Raw genomic sequence first — 20,495 nt, forward strand, 5'->3', positions numbered from 1 at the left:
TCAAAGCTCATCATGATATTGTTATTGTTTAAAACTAAATTCTGGATTAAAGATTTGAAAGGTGTGTAATTTTTATATAAGAAGTATGGCCGTTAAGTGATATTAAAGAGTTTGCTGTAGGGTGACCAGATTTATGAATTTTGGCAAAGTGTATATCTGGGGGGGGGGGGGGGGAAACTAAAAGGTTTGAGTTTTTTGTTTTGTTTTTTTTTCTGAGACTTGGTAGGATCATAATCCAACAGTTTATAAGTGGTTCGGTCTCTGAACAGATTTTTTTTTTTTTTTTTTCAATTATAACCACTGGAATTGATTATATTGATTAAACCTGTTGTTTAATTATTTCTCTCTGTCTGTTATTGTTCTATTAAAGTGTAACATGAATGTAATATTAATCAGTATCAAGCCAAAATACTAGTGTATAGTGACTGTCAGTAAGCAATGGGATATAAAGGGTAGTTGAGTCTGAAGATATATGGGTAAGTGATAATAATGGTGATTAGGTATAGGTGGGTGTGGAGAAATCATAAACAAGTAGCATGGGTAAATTGGTTATAAACCTAAAAGTCAACTGCCATGTTTATTTATGAATGCCAGGACCATCAGAAATTTAGATAAAGAGCTGAGATGTATATCTCAGCTCTTTACTTTATAAAGATAATGTTATACTTTGAAATAAATCCAGTATAAGTTTGCAGGATTGCCTAACTAAATTGAACAACTGCTGTAATAAATTTGGTATGAAAATCAGCAATAAAAAGACAAACTATGAAAACAGGCAGGAACATTGAAGGCATCAACTGCATCCTTACTAGGGAAATCTACAGAACAAGTAAAACATTTCAGCTATTTAGGCACAATTTTTTAGCAAAGACGGTAAATTAAATATGGAAATAGACAACAGAATTAGGGGTAGTATGGTAGAAAGTCAAATGAATAAATTAATATGGAATAAGAGAGTAATTAGCCAAAACACCAAACTAGTTATTTAGTGTGCTCAAACTAATTTTAACTAATGAATATGAGAGCTGGGTTAAAAATAAAACAGTTAATCAAAGCCTGGAGAGCACAGATGTGAGAATTCTTACAAAAATTATTTTGGGAGTGAACATATAACATCAATGACAGAATCATATTAAAAATGAAGTTATTAGGAATTAACTTTACATTTTTAGCATTGAGGAATGTGTGAGCAGAGCTGGTAGGGTCACTTAAACAGAATGAGAGAGAAGTTAGCAAAACAAGTGTTTGTTGTTGCAAAATGGCAGGAAAAAGACCCAGATGGACTGATACAATATGAAGTGCCTTAAAAAAGTGAAATATAACATTTGACATTATTGAAGTCCTGACAGATAACAATAATTTAGAGGAAAACTGTTCACGGGAAGTTAAAATGATGTAAACTTTTCTTGTAGTACTATCATAATATCTTATAACTATGAGGGCTCATATCAGGAATATGATAATGATGATGACAAAGTCAAATAACAAAATAGCAAAGGTTAATGGAGCAGTTTCAATGAGAAAGGGAAATGTGATGTTTCAAAAAAAAAAAAAAAAACTGACTGCAACAAATCTAGATGATAGTATTGTTTCAGCATTACAAATGCACTCAGCAAACACTGATGGTTTTAAAAGTGATAGAAAAGACATGCCAACTTCTTTATAAAATTTTATTAAAGCAACGAAGTTTTTTTTCAACACATGAGTTTCTAGTGAGTTGCTGATTTTAATTCCATCAGCAAAAAAAAAAAAAAAAAAGACTGCATTCAGCTACAAATGTGAGTGATTCCATGCTCTCTTCATCAGTGAGGAACTCCTGGTCCAAAAAAAGATGAAAATTACATGGTGGAAGATTTTGACTGCAATGAAAGAAGTCTTGCAATTCATATTTTTCGGCAATAACAACAATTGTACAGGGACAAGTATTGTGAAACCTAAATTTTATACAAATGTCTGACTCCAACTCATTATACAATGACTCACCATATTTTTAGGCATTTACTGTGAATTCTTTAAAATCATTAAAGTGCATAAAAAGTAACCCAGTAACCCAGAATATAATTCAGTTTTCTCTGCAGACTACTGCCTGAATTTCTTGAACTTTGGAGAAATTGCATGCTTCCATTTCATACTAAAAACAGTGACGCTCCAATTTCACCTAAAGTAATAGCATAGTTTCAGGACAAGAACACTGTGAAAACCACCTATTTTCACAGTGTTTGTGCTACAACTAGCTTGTCTCCAAATGCTTTAGTTTCCTCTCTTGAATACTAAAGTACTCATCATGCACAAAATTAATCAAAATGCAATCGATTATGAAAAATTCTTACAAAAGTTCCATATCCACTTTACTTTATCAACATTCACAGCCTTAACAGCAACATTAATTAAGTGCACCACCACCAGTTACAGTCATCCAAAACCAGACCTATCATTCCTAACAAAACCTCAACTGATGACCTTGATAACTACCACCCATCTCAACTGCCCAAACTACATCTCAGACAATGCCTTATACCACAAGCACGGTGTTTCTGCATTCAGTCAGAATACAAAACCTCAAGTTCTCCCTGTTTCATCTACTCCAACTCAAAGGTTTGCTTTCAGACCACTAGAAATGAACGTGATGATACTAAACCATAATGCATTCATCTGCCTTCCAAACTGTGAAGCTTTAACTATCTATTTCTAAAGCTTGGTTTTATGTAGTCAAAATACCCAAATAGTGAAGTCATCTTCCTCAGAGACTTCAATACCTACAACTGAAACTGGTTCCCCTTTCTCTAATTTCACCAATCAAATAAGCAGTGATGCCAAGGCATTTGCCATTAGCAATGACCACGCAGAGATAACCCATCACCCACCAGAATACCAGGTAATCATCACCATCCAGCAAACACCCTACATCTCACCTTAGCAAGCTTTCCTTCTAAAAGCAATGTAAATGTCAGTCCTCCTCTTGGTAACTTACACCACAACCTCCTCCAAGTTTCCTTCTCTATGAAACATACTTCACTCAGCCATTCATAGTCTTGTGTTCTTTTTCATCACAAGAATACAAAATGGCATGATTACTAAGACTTCTACTGCTCTTTTCTATGGTGTAACTGCTATTTCTGTACTCCAGATCCAACCACCTGCTCAGACCAAATAACAGAAAAAAATCTTCCTGGAATGAAGGCCTTCATTCCCCCATTCCACCCAAAATATTTGCCTACTATCTATGGTTCCCCCCATAAGCAAGTGTAACATTTGACCATGACTGTCCAAGAAAGAAAAATTCAGCATATCACAAGTGACTTGAGCCCAAAATTCAAGTATCACACTAAGCCTATGCTGCAAACCTGCCTCCTGCACACTGGAAACATGAATTGCCCATTCATGTTTCCACTGCTTTCACATCCAGATGGTACCATTATACCAACCCAAACATAAAGCTGATTTACTAGCATCCCTTTTCTCCTCCAACCCTTGCATAAATGACAATGCAAAGCACCCCCCCCACACACACACACTTTATCAAGGGCTGCTTATCCCATGCAACCACTAGTCAGAAGGAAATCAAAAGTATTGCAAATAACTTGGGCATCAATAAGTTCTGATGGCATCCCCTATTTTGCTTAAAACTTTATCCTAGAATTAACCAATCCTATATGATTCTTTAATGTTTCTTACTCAACTAGCATCTATCCTACAGCATGGAAAGAAGTGTATCACCACATCCTAAATAGTCAGACAACAAAATATCATCCAACTGCTCTTCATTCAAGGTCCCTGGAAATCTGCTGATCCATAGCTACTCTTCAGCTTTGGGCAAAAGCCATAGAAGCCTTTTGTCCATATTTCTAGGGCACCTGAGCAGGTCTGACACAGACGCCTGTTCAACAAACTCCCTATAGGCTGTCTTCAATCCTTTGTAACTGAGTGTCGGCTTCCTCTCTGGTCACTCACTATGTATCATGATAAATGGTTTTCGTAGATTTACCCAGCAGGAATACCCAAGGACTGAAGTTTCACCCACTTTCTTCTGCTTATACATAAATGATTTTCTCTCATTGACTTCAAGTCCTATTAATAGTTTTGCTGATGACAGTACACTCCACTCCTTTTCCCATTTAATAAACTTTCAGGTACCCAACCATTAGAAGCCTGAAGATCTTTCAGTTTATGCTAAACTCTGACCCCTCTGCTATTCTTTAGTGGAATGAAGATAACTTTGTAAACTTCATCATCAAATTCCTGCCAAGTACCCTCAAGGGGTATACAGGATATGATAGTACTACATGAAAAAATTACATCATTACTAACTCCCTATCTACAATTTTCCTCCAAATCAGTCTGTTACTTGTCATGACTCCAACATTATCAGATCATATATTTCTATCGTCTAAGGCACTTTGTACCTTATCAATCCACCTATATCTTGGTCTTCCTCTTGGTCGTTTTCCTGCTAACCTGGCAGAGAACACTTGTTTTGCTAATCTTTCCTCTCCCATTCTATTTAAGTGACCATACCACCTGAGATTAGCTCTGCTAACGCATTCCTGGATGCTGACAATGTCAAGTTCTTTCCTAATATCCTTGTTTTTAATATGATATTGCCATTGATGCCATCTATTCACGCCTCTAATCTTTCTCAGGACTCTCATATCTGCGGACTCCAGTCATTGGTCAAGTGTTTTACTTCTGAGCCAGCTCTCACATCCATAAGTTAAAACTGGTTTGAACACTGTCTTGTTATACAGCTAATTTACTGTTCCGACCAATTTCTCTCTTATTCCATATGAATTTATTCAATTGACTTACCAGGTTTGTTGATTTTGTTGTCTATTTCCATATTTAATTTACCATCTTCAGTAAAAATTGTGCCTAAGTAGCTGAAATGTTTTACTTGTTCCACAGGTTCTCCATTCACAACACAGTTGACATTTTCAATGATTCTACCTATTTTCATTGTCTTTTTATTGCTGACCTTCATACCATATCTATTACGACAGTTATTCAATTTAGTCAGAGAATCTTGCAGACTTGTAGCAGATTTATTTAGAAGTATAACATCATCTGCATAAAGCAAAGTGCTGACATTAACATCTCCAATTTTGATATCATGTTTAATACCACTTTCCTTCAGATTGTGATCTATATAGATAATGAATAACAGAAGGGATAATGTACATCCTTGTATCACACCAGATTTAACATTAAACCATCTTCCTGTACTTCCTTCAATTCTAACTGCTGACTTACAACTCAAATAAAACTAAGTATTGCTTGATATAATGCCCCATTGACACCATATAACTGTAGCATATTGAATAGCTTATCTCTTAGCACCTTGTCATATGCCTTTTTCAGATCGACAAAACTTAAATACAGATCTTTGTTATATTCCCATGCTTTCTCAACTATTTGTCGTAAAGTGAAGATCTGATCCTGACAACCTCTATTTGGCCTGAATCCAGCTTGTTCTTCACCCAGCTTTTCTTCCACAATTCTTCTCAATCGTTTCTCAAGTATACTTGCATAGATCTTGATAGCAACACTTAGTAGGGAAATACCTCTGTAATTATCACATTCAGTTTTATTTCCCTTTTTATATATGGGTACTATGAGAGCTCTACTCCAATCATCGGGAATTCGTCCCTCTGTCCAGGCTTTCTGAACTATGCAGTGCAGCCACTGTAAGACTTTTATACCACCATACTTCAGCATTTCTGGTCGAATATCATTTACTCCTGCTGTCTTTTCACATTTTAACCCTTTGATGGCTTTTTTTCTACTTCAAGTATGGATATGTATTCCTAACTGCATACCTGGTCAGTGTTTTTTACTACTGTGCTGTCATCACTGCTTGTTTCATTTAGCAGTTTTTCAAAGTAATTACTCCAAGGATATCTTTTTCTTCTGTTTTCATGTCACCTTTATCATCTCTAACTCCTTTTACAGCACTGTTTCCTCTGTTCCAAAGCTTCTTCAACAACCTCCAGAATATTTTGCCACCCTCTTGATATTTATTTTCTATATTCTTGCCAAAGTGTTCCCATGACTTTCGTTTAGCTAGTTTTACACAGTGTTTAGCATTCTTGCATTTGTCTCTGTATTCTCTAAGAGCACAAGCTGACTTATTTGCCAGGAACTTTTGATATGCTTTCTTCTTTTCCTTCACTGCTCCTTTAACTTCCTGTGTCCGCCATGGAGTTCTAATTTTTCTATCCTTGCAGACAACTTCACTACATACCTCTCTAGCTGAATCAATCATGGCTTTCTTCAAGGCTTGCCACCGAATCTCCAAGGTGTGATTCCTGTTCTCAAACTCTTTTATATTTTCTTTAATAATCTTTGTGTATTTTAGTCTACAGTTCACATCTGAGAGCTGCTCAACTTTTATTTGTTTTAAAACTTTCTTAGATGTTATTCTTTTCAATATGAAATTCAATTTTATCCTGCTCAAGACTAAATAGTGATCACTTCCAATTTCAAATCCTCTGTACACTCTGGTGTCCTGCACCAGGTAGAAAACATCACTATCAACAATAACATAGTCAATGAGACTTTTCTTGTTCCTTGCCTCTTCTCTCCATGTGAATTTGTGCACATTTTTACGTTGGAACATGGTGTTAGTAATAACCAGTCCATGTCCTGAGCAGAAATCCAACAGATATTTGCCATTATTATTAGCTTTGCTCTTTTCTCCAAATTTTCCCAAAATATTTTTGTATGTCTGACAATCATTTCCTACTCTGCTATTTAGATCTCCAACAAGGACCAACTTTTCCTTTTTCATTGTGTCAGTTGCTTTTTCTAAAGCCTCAAAAAATTCCTCCACTTCTACCTTAGTAGAACCTTCTGTGGGACCATAGGCACAAATAAGTCTCTTGTCCAGTTACCCATTCTCATATTTGCCCACATCACTCTACTTGAGACCGCCTGCCATTCATGAAGATTAGCCTTGTATTTTGTGTTAAATACTATGGCTACTCCTTCTTTTCCTTGATTGTCATTGCCTGAATATAACATTTTGTATTTATTGCTCAGAAAGATCTCACCAGTTTTGGTCTTTTTTTGTTTCAGTCACCCCTATTATGTCGATCTGGTACTTATCTAATACCTCAGGTAGCTCCATTTCTTTGCCATTCAGGCTTCTTATGTTGATAGTACCGATCTTTAACTCTGGTGATGTTGAGTTGGGGTGTGTTTTCAGATTTGTTTCAGTAGCTGACTTTTTGCTGTTCACCCTATTTCCCTGGCGAAAACAACGGGGGCCTTGTTTAACCAGGTGACGCCCCAGCCGGCTTGAAATTTTGTCATGTCGTACCATCATTTTTTATTTTGGTTTAAATAAGAATACAATTTGGTCGGCTAAATCCCAAATTGCCAGCCCATCCTCGTTCGTTCAGTATCCAAGTAGATACCCAACAGAGTATACCATGAGAAGGTGAGGATTGGACATTAGGTCAGAAGCCCTAGTCGGTTCTCCGCATTCCTTTAAAGGCTATGTGGAGGTGTCCTCTCAGTTATACAGCTTGGACCCTTAAGCACCCCCTCTTTGTAAACTTTTATTGTGTAAAAATTATGGAGACAAAAACAAGATAAGAAGGTAGTCTTGTGAATTTTAATGATAAAAAACATACGGTCCTGCCTCATTTCTCACATTACTTCCCCTTACTTTTGATAATACTCAGATCTCCAAACACAATCAGATTTCACATCTCAAATTTACTTACACCACCAGTCATTTCTTTCAGACGTAAATATCCTCAGCCATAGATTGTTTAGCCTCCAACAACTAGGTGTACTTTCTGATCAAGACACTACTTCTTGCGTGTTCAATTTCTAACAATTCAGGAATAAATCCCAAATCCATCCAACCACAGAATAATACACACACAGCTGGGATGGTGCATCCAAAATGTCTCTAAAATTGATATTGTACAGAAGAGAGCAACTGGATTAATCAATGACTATCTCTCACAGATTGCTTCATGCACTCTCATTTTTACCCTGTGTTTCTTCTAGGGTATTTGGATATGGACAATGTTGTGCAGAACAGACTACCATCATTTCTCCTCTTTCTTCCAAACTGTTAATAATGAGATCAGCTGCCATTCAACATCCACTTACAATTTAGCAGCAAACTTGCTGAACCAAGTCTTCCTTCTCTTTCATTCCATTAATTAACAGTCTGGAAGAAAGAAACAGCCTCTCTTACTCTGTGTCTTTCCCAAAGATATAACTCTTATCTATTCAAGAAATGCAATCAACAGATTCCTTCTTTCTTCTTACCCTTATTACTCATACATATAGTGCTGCTGTACCATAGGTCTTTTCTGAGTGGGTCTGAACAATGTGTACATCCCAAATCCATCCATCTATATATACAGTATATATAAGGAATACATAGAAATAACATTGACATTATACATGCATAAAAGTTTATCTGCAATGATATGCCTGTTTTTATATAACTACTTGTAGCCATAATGATAATGTCATCACCTGCCACCAAGGCACTTGGTCACCCTAAGTAACATTCCATAACTTCTGAACGGTTCTATCTTTTTACAAATTCTCGCAAAATGAATTTGATGTTCTAGAATGAATTTCAGCTCCTTTTATGCCTTCGGTCCATATAAAATTCACACTGCTACTAGGTTATTTGCAACAAGGAAGTTGTTTTATCTTGGTGCAAATGAAGAATGATGTGTTTACACTGAATCACTGGTACTTGGCATACCACAAAAATATGTTTGTTCTCTTTCTCTTAACCATTAGGAGAAGGCAGCACATAAAGAAAATTCAACACAGAATCAATACTTTGTATCAGAAACTCTCATTCTTTAGTGTAGTACAAAGCATGTCTTGCAGCTCAAATATCCAAGTCAATCTATCAAGCAGTTTTGATCAAAGCAGAGAGTTATTTCAGTTATACACCTGTAGTCACCAGTTTTGGACGTTGCAGAATAGAGGAATGACAAAACTCATGCTATTAATGGAATAATTACAAAACAAAGAGAAATAATTAAACAGCAGGTTTAATCATTTCAGTATTTTGCCTCTGGCATGGAGAAAACTTCAGGAATACAGTGTTAAAATTGTAATAATACAAGAAACAACAAATGGAAGAAATGAAATTAGACAAAATGAAGACTAAAGTCATATGATGGGTACCGTTTATGGATTCTGTTCACTAGCTTTAGATGTTGGACAGGAGGCCTAAGAATTAAAGTTTCCCAAATCTTTGGAAGTTTAATACAACCATATTTATTAAGATTAGGCTGGTTCTTTAAATATGCCACTGATTCCAAAAAGAATCCCAAAAAAATTTTGAAACATAAGAAATTAGAGAAAGACATATCTTGAAATACATAACTAATTTACTATTAGTAATCATAACTGTTATTACTGTCCCACTAATTAATCCATGGAATAATGTTGAAAAATTATGTGCCTTCCACATTTGCTTATTAAGCCACAAATACAACTTTCGATAGCTCATAATGAAAGTTTGTATTACAATGGTATATCTTATTTCAGTTATTTATAAAGTCCAACTGAGGTTAAACTGATATGAATACTTTATGGAGACAAAACACATGTGTTAGAATAATTACTTTACTTAACATTAAGCAAGTAACAATCGACATTTTGACCTCTGTATTGAGGTCGTCATCATTAGGAAAACATACATATGTACAAGATACAAGCTGCATGACAATGCACTATACAAAAGTAAGATGAATCTAAATGCTTGTTAATCATTTATCCTAGCTTAACATGTGGTGAGGAAAAAAAAAAAAAAATGGAACTACATTAAACAATTTCTAAAGTCCTTTCATATTGAGATTTTCTTCTGTCTGGGGTTGTTCTGGTTGCTATATGGGTCTCTCCACATTCTTGGAATAATTAATCTAACATTTTTGTTCAGATTTGGATGATGTTTCAGCATTTCATAAGCTTCTTTTAATTTGCTTTCAAACCAGGTTTTAGTGCAGTGCAAGTGCCTTTCCATTTCCTTAGCGCACTCCAAACATGCCACAGAATTGACTGGAAAGGCATTAAGTCCCTGCACCAAAACCTGGTTTGAAAGAAAAATTCAAAGAAGCTTGTGAAATGCTGAAACATCATCTAAATCTGAACAAAGAACAACCCCAGACAGAAGAAAATCTCAATACTTTAGAAATTGTTTAATGTAGTTCCATTTTTTTCCCCCCATCAGAGGTCAAACTAGGATAAATGATTAACAAACATTTAAATTCATCTTACTTTTGTATAGTGCAGTGTCATGTAGTTTGTATCTTGTACATATGTATGTTTTCCTGATGATGACCTAAATACAGAGGTCGAAACATCAATTGTTGCTTGCTTAATGTTAAGTAAAATAATTATTCTAACATGTGTGTTGTGTCTCCATAAATTCTTCACTATGATATGAATACTGTTTGATTTGAAACTTCAAGAACCACTTACTTTTTTATTTCCACTCCACTGAAAAGAACATTACTATGGGCAAAAAAGGCATGCAATACTCGGTGACTAATATGCATTGTAGAACTAAGAAATATTGAAACATTCTGAAGATTCATTTTATTTCTTTTCTCCTATAAATAAAAAAAAAGTATACAGATTTTGTTATAAATCAAAACAGAAAATCATAAGTATATTTCATTTAGAAATCATTATTAACAAAAATTAAAATAGGTTTTAAGCCTTAGTTTGAGAGGGAAAACATTCCTTTTCATGTAATATACTATTTACAAATTTCATGTATTATTATTATTATTATTATTAATTGAGCACCTCCACAAAATTCCAGGATTCATTACAGGAAGCTTATCTCATACAAAATTATCATACTTTAAAGTGATTAACTCTTAGTGCATCTATCATTCCCTCCAGCAATATATTCTACTTGCTCATGAGAAAAATCTGTTCACTCACTTCCTCTCTCACTCCATTTCTAGGAATGGCTATTCATTCTTTCTTTCTCCTCCTATTATGTACTGAAAAATCATATCATACTTTATTCTTACCCTATCTTTATAAAATACCTTCATAAATTTATTTTTTCATAATGTGCCAATTTATCCCTTCACCACAAAGCAATACTAATCCATGTGTTTCCTACCATTATTATAATTATGGCCAAGTAGGATGATCTTTGCAATTTCTATGCTTCTTGGCTGGATTATTATTATTTTTTCCCATTTGATCAAAACATTTACACTGAAACCATCACTGAACAATTCTTTTAGGTATGGAAATATTTCCTATTCTATTCAAATTATCATTCATTATCTAAATCTTGATTCTTTTCTGCCTATATTAAACTCAAAATAACAGAAAGGAAATTTAATTCTGAAATGTACAAAAGGAGGAAACTTAAAAAGGAAACTCATTTTCCAAAGAGCAGTTATGCTCTCCATTTTTTACTTTTCTGCTTATATTAAAGCTTAACTACTTGCAAAGAAATCTGATTTTGAAATGTTCAGAAGCAGGAAACTTGTATTATGTCCAAATAGCAGTTATTTTTTCTGGTCTCTTGCCAAAACTAGTGAACCTTAACCTTGACTATTTCTTTTAACCTAGATGGTACTATTGTATTGTTATCATAAAAAAGCCTATACTTCTTCCCCCAATTTCTACACTGTCAATCTTTGAAAATATACTCCTACTTTCCCCAAACATGCAATATTCAATGTATTCTTCGATGTTTTACTGGAAAGAGATCAGAAGCCCATTCCAGAAAAAGTCTCCTGGTAATGGCTGCATTTTTTTTTAATGAGGTGCTGGACTGTTGTGGGCCAAATTGAATATCTGTAGGATGAACTGGAGCAATGCTCCAGTTCATCCTACAGATATTCAATAGGGCTCTGTGTAGGCCAGTCAAGTGTGGTGATATTCATGTCCACCAACCATGCAGTTACAGCAGCCTTGTGACATGGTGCATTGTCTTACTTAAAGAGACGATGATCAGTTCCATAGAAATGCCACAAAACAGAAATCACTGCACTGTCCAGAATGTTCATATAGCTCTCAGAGTTCAATGTTCGTAGTACCACAAACAGAGGCCCGAGGTCAAACCAGGAAAAACACAACCATAACATCACATTGCCACCTCCAAATTTCACAGTTGGGATTATGCGCTCTGGTAAGAGCTTTTTGCAGACATCCACCACACCTACACCCTTCCATCTGCTTGGTAGAGGATGTAATGCGATTCATCGATCTATAACACAGCTTTCCAAGCTTCCCCGTCCTACTGTATATGTCTGCGCACTACTGAAGATGATGCTTCATATGGGTCCGTGTAATGTGGAGCTTGCATATTGCAGTTCTACCATGGAAACCCATTTGTGAGCCTCAGTTCTAAGTGTTTTGTGCAGATTCGTGTTCCAGTTGATGCCTGGAACTCTGCATTCAATGTGGAGACCGATGAACAATGGTTTATATGTATTATCCTTCATAGCACCTTACAGTCACATTCAGTGAGTGTGGTGGGTCGTCTACAGCGAGTAGCACTTGCAGTAAATTCCCTGCACTTCCATCTCATTACGGTATCACTGACTGTTGATCTGGGATGGTCAACAATCATTTTTTTTAGTGAATCCAATTTCTATTGGGTTTTTTTTCCCTCTCCATTTTGAAATGTAACTACATTATGTGTAGAAATTCAATTATATAGTTTATTTCTAATAAAGTTTGTATATATAGATGTCATGTAATAATAATAATATTCTGCTTTCTATTTTTATGTTTTTATTAATTAATGAATAAATATCAGCACATTTATAATTAGCAAACATTTGAGTTTCCATTGTTATTATATTGGAATAGCATACCTCATGGAATCCAAAGAAATGCCCATATTAATCATTATTCATCACACAATAACTATTATGATTCTCTTAAACTTGTTCACCAATAGAGCATGCCCACAACTGTCTCTGACAATCTATTTCACTAATTTACCACTCTCCAAGCAAAAACCTTTGCAAACTAAATTTTTCTGCAATTTTCAGGTGTGACTGACCCTTTGTTCTCATCTGCCTCATCTCATACTGGAAAACCTCAATATTTATTCATAACATCTCTTTAGTTTTTTTCTATCACGCTCCTCCTCTTTTCTAGTGTTAAATTTGTGACCCATAAACCTTCAGTTATTCCCTACAGAGAGCACTCCACAGTGCTCTCTATATGGAATGACCATTCAAATCCTCTCCGCCACTTCTATATTCCATATTCCCAAGAAACCCAGCTGAGTAAAGTGTGCTCAGTAATCCACTTGTGATTACATCAAAGCCTCATAATAAGGGATAATAACTACCTTATACTTTTTCTTAACACCCAAGTGATCCTATGAAATATTCTGCCCATTTCTGCAATATGTCCTCTGAACTTCACTCTCTGTCCACCATCACCACCTCTAAATCCCTAACCCCATCAATTTCTTTTCAGTGCAGTTCGATTTATGCAATACACAGCCTGTGGTTTTTACATCACAAAGTGTGCAACTTAAATTAAAATTGGCAGTTATTTATTAATTCCTTTGTCTAAATTACCAGTCTATTCAGATCATCTTACAAGAGTATACATCATCTTCATAACTACTGCTCTTCCAAAGTTTAACATCATTATTAACAAAAAGCTGGATATTCTCCCTCATACCATTCCAATATCTCTGACATACAAATTGAACAGCAGTAGCCTATACAGAGCCTTGTGGCAGATTACTGGTTACCCGCCTTATCTCTGATTCAACTCCACCATATATTACTCTTTGCTGTCCATCCATCAGCCACAATCTTATCTATGTCATCAGTTTCATGTCCAATTCCATTGCTCCAATTTATATAATAACTCTATGCAGTATCTCATCCTTTTGCAAAATTCAGCAGTATTATGGTATAATCATTTCCTTTATCCAGTTTAGCTGTCACTTTAATGCAAATAAAATAAACATTAATAAAAGACCTCCCATTCATAAAGTTTCCCCTATAGAGTATCATACTTTTATTCACCAATTCCTGATTTCTGCACTTAATCAACTTTAACAATACTTTTATCCCCATTCCTGAGATTTTAATTAGTCTATAATTTGAAAACTGGAGAAGCCTGCTTTGCGTAATGAAAATATTTTGCCCTCTTTCCATTCCCATGGAATTCTACTAATTCTACTAGCGCTAAGATTAAACACTAACATTCTGGTTAAGGGCACTGTCATTTCTCTTGTACTTTCTTATAACACGTGCTGATATCTCAACCAACTCAGTGGTTGTATTTACACTGAGATTTCTTAACATCCTAAACACTTCAAGTTCATCTACCTCTGTTCCTGTCTCAATCTCTGTCACATTTGTCACTGCATTATTTCTGCCTGAGTAATGCATATGCAAACTGACCACTCAGTAATAGTATGTTTAGGCTGGATGTTAAATGGAATGAAAACAACACAAGGAATGAATTCAAGAATTTAATGCTTCCATTATTTCAATTTAGTCACAGAGATATCTTTATGAAGCACATACAATATAAATTGTAACAAACACACACGCAACACAAAGTAAAGTGCAACTTAGTTGACTAAAATCTAGAATATTAGCTAAGAAGAGTGCCCTCTGGGCACTAGTAGGTAAGTCAGGATGCCCAAGAATTACTGCTCCCTATATTTTGGAGATTTAATGCAACCACACTTATTTAAATTAAGTTAGTTTTTAAGAGCAGTTGCAGATTCTTAAAAAAGAATCTCACATTTTGAGCTTGTTGTGATGAAGCTTCCCTCCACTCCTTCCGGATTCTGCATGTAGTGTCCAAGGCATGATGTTAGATCTGCAGTCTTTAGTCTTGATTACAGATGTATTTTTTATGTTCCTTCAAGCAAATGTTTGCTGATCTTCCAGTGAACTACACTGCTCAAAACAATTAAGGTATATTTTAGTTTCTGTCGGATAATTATAAATTTCTGCAAATAATTATAACTATTGGGTACTTTTATACACGAATAAATATTTCTTACTTATGGATAGGGTGCAATTGATGAGATATTGTTTAAATAATCAATATTTATTACAAATTTAACAAATTATACATTTTAGTGTATTAGCAAAAATAGCCAAAAACACTTTTGTTAATTTTTAATAGGGTGTATGGTCTCCATTAACAGCCAAAACAGCGACACAGCTTGATTGCATGGACCAGATAAGATGATTAAACAGTTCTTGTGGGATATTTCCCCACTTTTCTATGAGAACAATTTTGAGCTCTTGAAGTGATCGTGGTGGCACCAGTTGAGCAGAAACATGCCATGTTTCTACTCAACTGATGCTCAAAAAGGCATGTTCGATTGGATTACAACCTGGTGAACAGGCAGGCCAGTCCATTCATTCAATACCTTCTGCACGGTGTGGATGAATTATAGGTTCCAAAATCTCATTGCGATATCTTTGGGCTGTTAAGGAACCATTTCTGATAAAATAGAGATCAGTATGGCCACCTATACTTATTCCAGCCCATACCATCAAACTCCCACCTTGGTGTTGGGGTCTTTCACGAACAAACTGTGGATTATTTCTTGTTACACTTCACAGATACCAAGATATGTCGGTTATCTGGTTGCAGACTGAGATACACAACATGTTTGAGCGGCAACTTGCTGCGTTTGTCCAGCTTCTAATCGACCTATGGCTCTCCAAGCCATGGATTCGGGATATCATGTTGCTCTGCCATTTCTAACAAAATAATGAGTGGTAGGTGACACAAGTTTACAATTGAAGTGATATTATGCACTGTGGAAGTAAGCGCAATAAGCCATGCTTTTATACCCCCCACATGTTGATACAGCTAAGACACATTTCGACAAGTCTTAACATGATTTTGTATGCAGTTGCATGTTCTACACTGTTGTATATTAAGAATATTTTAAAATAAATGTGTTACATGTTTAAATTATTTTTATAACTTTATAATTTACAAGAAAACCAAAATATCCCCTAATTGTTTTCAGCAGTATATTTCAATAATAAGCCAATTTGCAGGAACAAGGAACATACACACCAGAAAATGAGAGGTGGGAGTTGATCCTTAGGAGAATAGATAAAGGCAGGGAGTTTCAAGTGAAGCCCGAAAGCAAATGCAGAGATCGTACGTTTTCAAAATTCTAGCCTTTTTTTTCTGACATATTTATTCCAGACAGAGAATAATGAGTGCCCTATGTCTGGGATGCATGATGATGTGCTAATTTGGCTTCACAGCCTAGACAAATTACACACTCTTCATCCTCTACTTCAACAGTCAACACCCAAGAATCTGTTTAATTATGGAAAAATTGACTAGCAATAGTCTCACCTTACAAAATGGTAACCTTTCTTTTGTAGTGTACAGAAGACCTACTCACACGAGCAGATATATTCACAACAATGACCCCCTCCAGCACAGTATGGTATTATTAAAACCATTCCAACGAAACTTCTTGCACAGTTGAACTTAATCACATACATTACACCTTCTTATCTAATGGTTACAATTCCTGGAACTAACAAAAAACTTGATCCTTCTTGCAATCCTACCTTAACTACAGACTGATTATAATAATGCAATCACTATTCCTAGCATGGACTCTAACTTCAGTCTTACTAAGTTTCACTTCACTTTGTGTTACTTGTGTGTTTGTGACAATTTATACTGTACTCCCTGAAGATGTCTATGTGACAGACAAAACAGTAAAAGCATTAAACTTTGTTTAATTCATTCCATGTGTTTTTCCATTATATTTAATAACTAACATGTATTCACTCAGTAATGTAGCTGTCTGTTCTCCTTCTGTCACCTCTTTACAATCAGCAGTCATTAAAGCTCACAATTATAGTAAAGTAACAAAAAAAAATTTTTTTTTTCTTGTTATAAAGGGTGAAAAAGCTTAACTTTTTTTGTGTTGATGTTGAAGATATTTTATGAAGATTTTGTTAAAAAAATCAGTCATTCCATACTAATCTGTATGGAAAAGAGAATACTGAGTCACCCTCTTGGAGATTAGTTACTTGTTTTTTGAACTTGCCTTCAAAATTAATGACAGTCTTATTTTATTCAATAATGTCACTTAAAAAGGAAAGTTATTTTTATGCAAATTAATCTCCATATACTTCCAGTAAAAATTAAGGAAAACTGAAGTCATGAAACAAGACCACCTATGTATATATGTATATCCTGTCTTAGACTTACAAACAAAAAAAGACAAAAACTGGTGAGATCTTGCTGAGCAATAAATACAAAATGTTATATTCAGGCAATGACAATCAAGGAAAAGAAGGAGTAGCCATAGTATTCAACACAAAATACAAGGCTAATCTTCTTGAATGGCAGGCAGTCTCAAGTAGAGTGATGTGGGCAAATATGAGAATGGGGAACTGGACAATGAGACTTATTTGTGCCTATGGTCCCACAGAAGGATCTACTAAGGCAGAAGTGGAGGAATTTTTTGATGCTTTAGAAAAAGCAGCTGACACAATGAAAAAGGAAAAGTTGGTCTTTCTTGGGGATCTGAATAGCAGAGTAGGAAATGATTATCAGACATACAAAAATATTTGGGGAAAATTTGGAGAAAAGAGCAAAGCTAATAATAATGGCAAATATCTGTTGGATTTCTGCTCAGGACATGGACTGGTTATTACTAACATCATGTTCCAACAAAAAAATGTGCACAAATTCACATGGAGAGAAGAGGCAAGGAACAAGAAAAGTCTCATTGACTATGTTATTGTTGATAGTGATGTTTTCTCCCCAGTACAGGACACCAGAGTGTACAGAGGATTTGAAATTGGAAGTGATCACTATTTAGTCTTGAGCAGGATAAAATTGAATTTCATATTGAAAAGAATAACATGTAAGAAAGTTTTAAAGCGAATAAAAGTTGAGCAGCTCTCAGATGTGAACTGTAGACTAAAATACAGAAATATTATTGAAAAGAAAATGAAAGAGTTTGAGAACAGGAATCAAACCTTGGAGATTCAGTGGCAAACTCTGAAGGAAACATTGATTGATTCTGCCAGAGAGGCATGTGGTGAGGTTGTCTGCAAGGATAGAAAAATCAGAACTCCCTGGTGGACACAGGAAGGTAAAGAGGCAGTGAAGGAAAAGAAATCATATCAAAAGTTCCTGGCAAATAAGTCAACTTTAGCTCTTAGAGAATACAGAGACAAAGGTAAGAAAACAAAACACTGTGTAAAACTAGCTAAACAAAAATCATGGGAGGATTTTGGCAACAACATAGAAAATAAATATCAAAAAGGTGGTAAGATCTACTGGAGGTTGTTGAAGAAGTTTAAAAATGGAAGAAAGAGTGCTGTAAAAGGAGTTAGAGATGATAAAGGTGAAATGAAAACAGAAGAAAAAGATATTCTTGAAGTATGGAGTAATTACTTTGCAATAAATACATTATCCCCCCTGATATTCTTGAAGTATGGAGTAATTACTTAGAAACACTGCTAAATGAAACAAGCAGTGATGACAGCACAGTAGTAAAAAACAGTAACCAGGCATGCAGTCAGGATACATATCCATACTTGAAGTAGAAAAAGCCAACAAAGGCTTGAAATGTGGAAAGACAGCAGGAGTAGATGATATTCGACCAGAAATGCTGAAGTATGGTGGTTTAAAAGTCTTACAGTGGCTGCACTGCATAGTTCAGAAAGCCTGGACAGAGGGATGAATTCCCAATTATTGGAGTAGAGCTCTAATAGTGCCCATATATAAAAAGGGAAATAAAACTGAATGTGAGAATTACAGAGGTATTTCCCAAATGAGTGTTCCTGGCAAGATCTATGCAAGTATACTTCGAGAAACGGTTGAGAAGAATTGTGGAAGAAAAGCTTGGTGAAGAACAAGCTGGATTCTGGCCAAATAGAGACTGTCAGGATCAGATCTTCACTTTACGACAAATAGTCGAGAAAGCATGGGAATATAACAAAGATCTGTATTTAAGTTTTGTCGATCTGGAAAAGGCATATGACAAGGTGCTAAGAGAGGGAGCTATTCAATACGCTACAGTTATATGGTGTCAATGGGGCATTATCAAGCAATACTTGGTCTTTATTTGAGTTGTAAGTCAGCAGTTAGAATTGAAGGAAGTACAGGAAGATGGTTTAATGTTAAATCTGGTGTGAGACAAGGATGTACATTATCTCCTCTGTTATTCATTATCTATATGGATCACATTATGAAGGAAAGTGGTATTAAACATGATATCAGAATTAGAGATGTTAATGTCAGCTCTTTGCTTTATGCAGACGATGTTATACTTCTGAATAAATCCACTACAGTTTGCAGGATTCTCTGACTAAATTGAATAACTGTTGTAATAGATATGGTATGAAGGTCAGTATTAAAAAGACAAAGACAATGAAAATAGGTAGAATTGTTGAAAATGTCAACTGTGTTGTGAACGGGGAACCTGTGGAACAAGTAAAACATTTCAGATACTTAGGCATGATTTTTAGTGAGGATGGTAGATTAAATATGGAAATAGACAACAGAATCAGTAAAGCTGGTATGGTAGGAAGTCAATTGAATAAATTCATATGGAATAAGAGAGAAATTAGTTGGAACACTAAATTAGCTGTATACAAGACAGTGTTCAAATCAGTTTTAACTTATGGATCTGAGAGCTGGGTCAGAAATAAAACACTTGACCAAAGACTAGAGGCTGCAGATATGAGAGCCCTGAGAAAGATTACAGGCGTGAACAGATGGCATCAATGGCAATATCATATTAAAATCAAGAATATTCGGAAAGAACTTGACATTGTTGGCATCCAGGAATGCGTTAGCAGAGCTAATCTCAGGTGGTATGATCACTTAAACAGAATGGGAAAAGAAAGATTAGCAAAACAAGTGTTCTCTGCCAGGTTGGCAGGAAAACGACCCAGAGGAAGACCAAGATATAGGTGGATTGATACGGTACAATGTGCCTTAGATGATAGAAATATAAAATCTGATAATGATAATATTGTAGTCTTGACAAGTAATAGACTGATTTGGAGGAAAATTGTAGATAGGAAGTTAGTAATGATGTATAGTTTTCACGTAGTACTATCATATCCTGTACACCCCTTGAGGGTGCATGTCAGGAATTTGATGATGATGATTGATGACTTGCAAACAGCTGGTTTGAATGTCTGCAAAGTTTCTTTTTAATGTTCCAGAATCCTTCATGTATGAGTAATCATTTATACTGTTGATTTATAAAGAGAGAAGAGTTTTTCCTTATTTTGAAGAGCTAAGTAAATTCGGTTGAGGAAAAGTTTTTTTTTTTTTTTTTTTTTTAAATCTTTGTATGTGGGATAGATCTCTGCAACAAAAGAAAGAAAAGCCTTTCCCTTATTTTGGAGAGCCATGTAAATTTGGTTGAAGAAAAGATTAATTTATTTTTCATCTTTGTGCATAGGAAAGATCTCTGAAATAAGTTGCTTCCAAGATATTATAAAAATATACACAATTTTAATGAT

General features: G+C 35.2%; 1 protein-coding gene across 5 annotated transcripts in view; it reads right to left on the bottom strand.

The window, feature by feature from the left end:
- Positions 1-20,495, bottom strand: part of Rlip (Ral interacting protein) — a 188,607-nt gene that overhangs the window by 49,851 nt on the left and 118,261 nt on the right. For all 5 annotated transcript variants that reach the window (XM_090404629.1, XM_090404628.1, XM_090404633.1 and 2 more), the window contains one exon: positions 10,468-10,598. In XM_090404629.1, the coding sequence (XP_090260755.1) occupies positions 10,468-10,598 (131 nt within the window). The remainder of the gene's footprint in view (positions 1-10,467; positions 10,599-20,495) is intronic.

Source organism: Typopeltis vanoorti, chromosome 15 (genome assembly GCF_054136105.1).
Source record: "Typopeltis vanoorti isolate ZY-2024b chromosome 15, IOZ_Tvanoo_1.0, whole genome shotgun sequence".
In the NCBI taxonomy this organism is placed as follows: domain Eukaryota; kingdom Metazoa; phylum Arthropoda; class Arachnida; order Uropygi; family Thelyphonidae; genus Typopeltis; species Typopeltis vanoorti.